At 43.9% G+C, this 8,549-nt stretch overlaps 1 protein-coding gene across 1 annotated transcript in view; it reads right to left on the bottom strand.

Annotated features, from left to right (window-relative positions):
- VWA8 (von Willebrand factor A domain containing 8) overlaps positions 1–4,698 on the bottom strand; it is a 371,377-nt gene extending 366,679 nt beyond the window's left edge. The window contains exon 1 of the mRNA XM_065901945.1: positions 3,501–4,698. Within this exon, the coding sequence (XP_065758017.1) occupies positions 3,501–3,654 (154 nt within the window). The 5' untranslated portion in view covers positions 3,655–4,698. The remainder of the gene's footprint in view (positions 1–3,500) is intronic.
- Positions 4,699–8,549: the final 3,851 nt, after the last annotated feature.

An 8,549-nucleotide genomic window follows, 5' to 3' on the forward strand; every position in this document is an offset into this window, starting at 1 on the left:
TTCAATGCCTAGTAAATACAGAGCTAAGACTTGCACACACACATATAGATTTTTCCCGTTATACTATATTTCTGAATTGAAGCAGGAGTTCTATATCTCCCTTCCCCAAAGTCATTAATTCTATTATAAACTAAGGATATAATCTTAAAATCACAAATATATATATGGATGCTTATTACACCATTTATATGTTTAAAAATAGATAACCTGAATATCTAACAATAGGAAACTGGTAAAATAAATTATATGGATAAATATATGAATTTAATGCCTATTTGAAATAACCATATAGAGCAATATTTATCACCATATTACTACATTAACAATAGCTGAGAATAAATTATAAAACACACGATTCAATTTTTTAAAAAGAAATTTGTATTCATATACATAATAATGTACATATTATTTTACAAAACCTGATAACATTAACACAAAAAAAGACAATCATGAATCCGCATGGAAACATTCTATTTTAGAGGACTTGTCTGTATTTTACTTACAACGAACATAGATGTCTTATACACAATTTTTAAATACTTCTATTAAATAACTTATACACAAAAGTCATAAAGTAGTGAATCCCTTTAATAACAATGGTATAAAAGGACGGTGCTCAACATGTCAAAGTGGATTTACAGAGTTATGTTTCCATATTATCACTTGATCCATGATAGACCTGTGCCTGCTTGACATCAGAGTCCTATTGAACTAATCTGTCTCTTTCTGAGGAAACACTACAATAATCTTTATTGAAAATTCTTTGCAGGGAATTCCCTGGCAGTCCAGTGGTTAAGACTGCGCTCTCACTGCTGAGGGCCCCGAGTTCAACCACAGCTCAGGGAACTAAGATATCACAAGCAGCTTAGCCGGCCAAAACAACAGAGGAACTCTGCAGCAGCTAACCTCCTCATTAAACTCTTTGTTTTAAAACCAAGAGACAATACAACTAATTGAAGTGTAAAGAGATATGAAGAATTTACAAATTATGGATGTTTAGACAAAGGATAAAAAGCGGTGGATTTGGGATTTTTTTTTTTTTTTTAAACAAAATGACCCTCTCTTCCCTCTGTTTCTCAGGCTTTATAAATCTCCTATCTTGAAGGCCAACACATCAAATTCCAGTCACTCCTGCTCCCGCTCTGTATGAACTGGAACATAATAAGACACGGAATGCTTATTAGGTACAACGAGTTGACAGGCACAAAAAGGAATATAAAAATAAATAAGATATACACACAGCCTAGGAGAGATAAGAATAGTATATAATTTATATCTATTGTTTATGTACCCTGTTGTTCTTTTTCCAAACTACTAGGAAGCAATGTCAATTACTGGCAGAGAGATGAGTTACTAGTCACATGGCTGAGTGCAAATGAGCACATCTTCCCAATCTAAACTGTAATTCATTACGGCACACTGCTATTTGTGGCTTACATTTGTCTATGTGTGACATCTGGTTCAAAAGGGGACACTCCAACCTTGATGGCCAATGTTACATCCTAGGGAAGCCCAGAGCTTGCCTCTGGTTTACCTGGCTCACAGCTCTTTTAACTTGAGTTCAGATCTCTGGTAAGTCTCCAGGTACACTTATCTTCAGTCCTCATATCTTCAACCTTAAGAATCTTTGTGGTAACAAGGCAAGTAGGGTTAACATAATTTATTCCTTATGTCATGATGCTAAGTGACTGAGTCTAAGAAGTGAATATGTCATTAGTAAAGTGTACATGAGTACATTTGCAGCAAAGACTGTACTTTGATTTGCTCAACATAATACACATGCTGAGGACATGTCTAAATGTTTTTAAAATCAACATGCATTATTCATGTACAAAGAACAAATAATTTTTAAAGTTCACATGACAACTCTGCTAAGGTCCCCCTGGAAGACCAAATGGGAACCCACTCCAGTATTCTTGCCTGGAAAATCCCACGGACAGAGAAGCCTGCTGGGCTACAGTTCATGGACTAAAAAGAGTCAGACATGATTTAGCAACTCAGCACACACACAGGCAACAGCCCACCTAGATACTTCTCATAGTTCAAACCTAAAAGGAACTGTTTTCATTTCTTTTAAAGCCAAGAAAACAGAATAAATCTCACATAGCTGAAAATATATTAAGAATAATAAAGAAGCTAACTTTGAACATTAATATATGCCTGGGATCCTAATAACTAATTAAATCCTCACAACAACCCTATCTAATACACTTTCCTTATCCTCATTTTACAGTTAAGAAAACTGGGACACAAAACTAGGTAACCTACTCTCAAATCCCCATACACACACACACACACACACACACACACACACACACGCAGTGCAGAAATGGGCTCCAATCCAGGCTGATTCATTCTAAAGCCTGAGTTATAGATTATGCTATACTTGTACCTTTGACCCCTGCTAAGGCAAAGAAGAAACAAACAGCTCAAAGAACGGGGGAAAAAAACACAAAACACCCTAGAAACATAAAACAATTGATGAAGGGGCTAAATCTAAAATAAAACTCTATACAGGAAGAAAGAAAAAAGCATTTGTTCAATGAAATGAATGAAATGGATAGGACTTAATCTCCCTCATTTCTGACAAGGAAAATTATTGGTGGGTGGGGGGAGCAGCGTGCAAGAGGAACAACCAAACTAGCAATTTTACAGTGAAAAATCTCCCTTATTTTTAGCAACGACGCTGAGTATCTTGCCTAGAATCACTCTGCCGTTCAAGTGAAGCAACAACATATATCCCTTTCCTTAACCAGCACAAAGGATCTAACTCCAGCCGGGCAGAGCCTGGAAATACTTCGCTTAGAAATCTGAGCAGGGAATTCCCTGGTGGTCCAGTGCTTAGGACTCGCGCTTTGCACTGCCAAGGGTTAGCTGTGTGACCTGCAGGAAGTCACTTTTCCTTTCTAGGTCTCCATGACCTCAATCATGTAGTCAGGGTTTAAACTAAATCAAGTTGCGGTCTGGGTTCTAGGACATCGTGAACCGGAAGAAAAGAAAATTTGCAAGCAGAACTTCGACAGAAAGGCTCGCGGATACATTTAAAAGATAACGAAGGGGTTCTCTGGCGAGGACGTACACTTGTCAGCGGCGGCCAGCCCTGACTGGAACGTGGCACGCGGTGACTCCCATCCAGACTCTGGGGACTCGGAGAGCAAGGTCAGGCCCAGCTTTCTGCAGCCTCTGAGGGCAGCTGCATGAACCCCTGCGTGAACTGTAATCTAAGTCAGAATCCCGGGATGCGGTTGTGAAGGAACCACTGGGGTCAGGAGAAAGCATCATTTCAGATCATAAGGAACCTAAAAGCCAGGCCCCTCGCGTCACAGAAGGAGGCTCAGAGACTGCAAACGCCTGGCCCCGCGCTACCCAGCAGAGAGCGGCGGAGACTATAGCTCCCGGCGCCGCGCTCCCTCTCAAGGAAACCGCCGGGAGCTGATGGGGCGCGGAGGCGCGCAGGACTCGCGCGGGGCGAGCGCGGCCGCGGGGCGCCCCGGAGTTACCTGAGCCGGCCCCCGCCCCGGCGTGCAGCAGCCTGGCCTCCGAGCGCGGCACGGCGCCCGACTGGCGCCGCACCACCTGCCGCAGGAGCAGCCGCACGCGCCGCGCGGCCGTAGGGCCGCCAGGCGGCCCGAGGAGCAGGAGCCGCGACTGCATGGAGGCCGGGGGGGAGGGGGCGTCGACAAGCGCCGGGACGGGTGGTCCGGGGCAAGCGGCGCTCCGGGACGGGCGGCGTGAGGCGGCGCGACGAGAGGGACAGGAAGCGGCGGCGCGCGGAGTCCGCCGGAAACTCCTTCCCCCGGCGCGCCCGGCTCGGCCGGCCCGGGCCGCCCTGGGCCCGCTGGGGTGCTGGCCCCCGCCGCCAGGAGCCGCGCCCGGGGCCGCGCCCGGGGCAGGCGGGGAGGAGCGCGTGCCGGCGGGTGGCCCCGGGGCGCGCCTCGCCCTCACCTGCCGCGCGTCCCCGGACTCCCCGGACCGGCCTCCGGCGGCTCCATGCCGTGCCGTCAGCGCTCGGGGCTTCAGGGGATGCTGAAGGGTGTAAGGAGCCTTTGATGGTGTCACTCTTTCTTGGTTAGTGGCCCGGTCTTCGTGTATTTCTTTTTCCCTGTGACCGCATGGACTGCAGCACGCCAGGCCTCGCTGTCCTTCACCGTCCTGTCTTCCAACTCACGTCCATTGAGTCAGTCGGTGATGCCATCCAACCATCTCATCCTCTGTCGTCCCCTCTCCTCCTGCCCTCAATCTTTCCCAGCATCAGGGTCTCTTCTCATGAGCCGGCTCTTCGCATGGGGTGGCCAAAGTATTGGAGCTTCAACTTCAGCGTCAGTCCTTCCAATGAATATTCAGGGTTGATTTTCTTTAGGATTGACTGGTCAGATCTCCTTGCAGTCCAAGGGACTCTCAAGAGTCTTCAACACCACCTTCAAAAGCATCAATTCTTCAGCCTTCTTTATGGTCCAACTGTCACATCTGTACGTGACAACTGGCAAAACCATAGCTTTTCAGTACACTGCTTCAAACCCTTTCCAGAATCGCGTAGGTCGTCTGGAGATTGTGGGTACACCTATCTGGATTTGTTGTAACCATATCTGTGTATTCAATTGGTACCTGAAAGCCTAATCCTTTTTTTTTTTTCTTCCCCTGCATGTTTTATTACCACACCTTAATAAATTCTAAACAGAAAACTCACATCTTGGCGATACACTGGACAAAATGTCAGTAAGGACCAAATCAAACACTTTTTGAGTCATTCTCCCATGCAAGAGTTCAGTTCAGTTGCTCAGTCATGTCCAGCTCTTTGCGACCCCATGGAGTGCAGAACACCAGGCCTCACTGTCCATCACCAACTCCCGGAGCTTACTCAAACCCATGTCCATTGAGTCAGTGATGCCATCCAACCATCTCATCCTCTGTCATCCCCTTCTCCTCCTGCCCTCAATCTTTCCCAGCATCAGGATCTTTTCAAATGAGTCCGCTCTTCCCATCAGGTGGCCAAAGTATTGGAGTTTCAGCTTCAAAATCAGTCCTTCCAATGAACGTTCAGGACTGATTTCCTTTAGGATGGACTGGTGCAAGAGTTACATAAGCATAATCTATGTCTTTAGTAAGAGAAGAAAGTAGGACACTGGCTAAGGCTGCCTCCTTGTCATCCATGCCAAAAGGGGAAGTGGTACTAACACAGAGCAGACTAACGCTAATATAACTATACCACACCTCCAGAACATCAGGAGTGCATTGAGCAAGGCAAAATGTTTACATTGTCACACAAAATAAACATCAGACAAAAAGAATGCAGAAGACTTCACTTTGAACTAAAGGCCTTGCTAATTCTAGAGCTGTTACCATCTTTAAATTACATTGAACACCTACTTTATGTGTGACACTGTGATGGGTGCTGGGAAGAAAGAGGGTAGGAAACTTTACAAGAAAAATGCTGAGGGAACTTCCCTGCGGGTCCAGTGGCTAAGAGTCTGAGCTCCCAATGCAGGGGGCCTGAGTTTGGTCCCTGGTGAGCGAACTGGATTCTACTTGCCACAACTAAGAGTTTGCATACCCCAACTGAAGATTCCCCATGCCACAGTGAAGATCAAAGATCCTGCATGCTATAGCAAAGCCCAGGTTCAGCCAAATAAATATTTTCTAATGAAAAAGGAAAGAAGCTGAGCTGGATGAGACTGTGCACTTTGCTGAGGACTGGACTTCATATGTTCAGGCTGAAACAGGCCTCTAACATAGTTGGGGAGACAGTGAAAATAAAGTAACTATGTTTGCATAGTGCATGGCAACGTGGTTACACATGTGTGTTCTCATACCAACTTCACAACAACCCTTCAGACTGCTAGGGAAGAATGACATAGATGTAGAATGTAGCAGTTTATAAAATACTTCTTCCACTTTGAGTGCATCGTATATGTCAGCCATTGTGCTAAATATTTTAATGCATTATCTTATTTCATACAGCAACACTTTATTATTATTTCCCATTTTACAGATGAAGAAACTGAGGCTGAGAAAGTTAAGTACCTTGGTCGGGGCATTTCTATTTAATCTTGCTGGAATCCAGAAAATGCTTCAAACTATTGGAAGAATAATCTAAGGTAATTTAGCAATTTGATTGGTATAAGCGGAAAGAGTTCTTAGAGTTATCACACTGAGGAAATCAATACAAGTTACAGTGTTCATTCATTGAGTAACATTTACTGAGCAACTATTGCATAAACAGTATCCTGACAGGTTCTCTGTAGCAATGGGCTTATATCAAGTAGAGAAGACAAATGTACAAATAAAGAATTACAACACAACGTTTAGGATATTTAGACTCAAAGTACTCTGGGGCAGAGTGCTTCCCCTGGCAGAGGTCAGGGAGATTTCACAGGAGATATTGTTGGAAGTGCTTCTTAAAGGATATGCGAGAATCTTTCCTGCTGAGAAAAGGGCAGGTCATGTCTGGCAGAAGGAAGAATAGGTACAAAGGTACAGAGAGCTGAAAATACGTGGCATGACTGAGAATCAGAAAGTGAGTCACTGTGTGTAGGGATCAAGTGCATAAAGTAGTTTGTAGATATGAGACCAGAAAGAGAAACTGGGGCACACTCACCTCTGAGAAACTGAAAAATGGTAAAGACTTTTTGGAGTCACACATCTGCAATCTGAGAAAGAGATTACTGAGCGGGAGAAGAGGGAGCATCTGAGCTTCATTTTGAAGGTTAGTTTAGATTTGGGTAAACAAAGAGTGGTAGACTGCATGAGTAGAAGCCTAGACAAGCGTGATGAACTGATGCAGACAGTGAGAACAGCCAGGTGAGAGAGCCATGCATGGTCTTTGAAGTGTGGGAAGGTGTTGTCAGACAGAAACATTATGGAGTGAAGAACCTCGTATGGCTCCATAATCTTAAATGAAGAGGTTGGACTTCACCTCATAGGCAAATTGGGTCAATAATCAATGACCCAACTAATCATATTTGATCATATTTTAAGCAGTGACATGGACTGTGAATTGAGTAAGACAAGAAGCATCAAGTTCCAGCTATATAGCAGTAAAAAAAAAAAAAAAAAAAAAAAATCTACCTGAAATGAGGAACCCCTACTGGTGGCTGTGAAGCTGAATGGGAGAGAGGAGACTTTGGGAATGTTTAATATGTAAGAGATGAACCAGAGCTGTTTCGTTTTAAGAGATGTCCATCATAACTTCTAGGTAACTTCTCTCTCAAATTCTCACTAAAATAACTGGTACTCTTGATAAAACACACTGCCAACATCTGATATTTCCTGTTAAACTTGTTCCAGAGTCTGGGAGGAATATTTCTTGCCTGCCACATTACTGTAATTGGACGAAAAGTGCAAATTAATCATCCATCCATGCTGTGTCCAATTAGAAAAAGGTCACTTTATCTCTCCTTACTGCCTACCTGACTGAGAAATCAAGGGACCAAAGTCTGGTTCAGGAATCAGGGCTTCCCAGACGTTGGTATGCCTCTCGATCATGTGAACAATTTGCTCAAATGTCCACTGTCAATCTTCACTCCCCACCCCTACCCTGAGGCGCTGACCTAGCAGATCTGCAGGGGCTCAAGAAGATGCATATTCAGTCATAACCATAGGAGATCACCTACATGCCGTATGTATCAGCTATAAAGCTGGACAGCAGTTCTTTCTGTTACTCTTTTGCTAACAAGGCTGTCCCACCTCTTTATCCTCTTCAATACTTTGTAGAACAATTTGTAAGTGCTCTCCCTTCATCTGCAAGCAACTAGAATAAAAACTAAAATAAATACAATAAAAGCTGAGCAGGGAATTAGAGCAAAGAAGGAAAGAGAACAGCATGGCTCTTTTGCATTATAAAATGTTTTTAGACAGGGACATTGGCAGGAAAAGAGCGTGGGCAGGGGGGGCAAGGGGGAGAAGTGATAATTAAAGTAAGAAAGATACACTAGCAGAAACTCGTCCAATACAGGGAATTCCCTGGTGGTCCAATGGTTAGGACTCAGTGGTTTCACTGCCAGGGCCCAGGTTTATTCCCTGGTTGGGATCCCCAAACCAAGTGTGACCAAAAAAAAAATAAAATAAAAAAAGGAACTCTCCCACTACAAATCACCGAATAATGCTGGATAAAATATTTTAAAGTTTCACTTAACATGAATTTGTAAGCTTATGTGAAAGTAGGAGAAGTTCTGTAAAATTTTGGATATCAGCAAAGAACAGGAAGGAGAACGAGAAGAAGTCTGGGCTGGAAGAAGAGTCTGAGGGGGTAAGGACTCGGTGAAGGTGCTAGATGCTCTGGGAATATTTACTATCCTTGGTGCATGTAGCTATAGGTGAGTCAACAGGGCAGGAGTAGATTGAAGACTCCATCGTAAAGCCAGGACTGGCAAAGGGCTACACAGTTAGCTAAAGGCGGACTTATGAAAAAAATTGCAAAGGGAGACAACAAGAAATCACAGCTGTCGTCTTGGATTCTAGGTAGAACTATTTTTTTTCCCTTTAAGAATGGTGACTTCTACTTGAAACTCAGATGGGTTTAAGGCATGATACAGTATTTGCTTGTTATAAAG

This window comes from Muntiacus reevesi, chromosome 11, assembly GCF_963930625.1.
Source record: "Muntiacus reevesi chromosome 11, mMunRee1.1, whole genome shotgun sequence".
Taxonomy (NCBI): domain Eukaryota; kingdom Metazoa; phylum Chordata; class Mammalia; order Artiodactyla; family Cervidae; genus Muntiacus; species Muntiacus reevesi.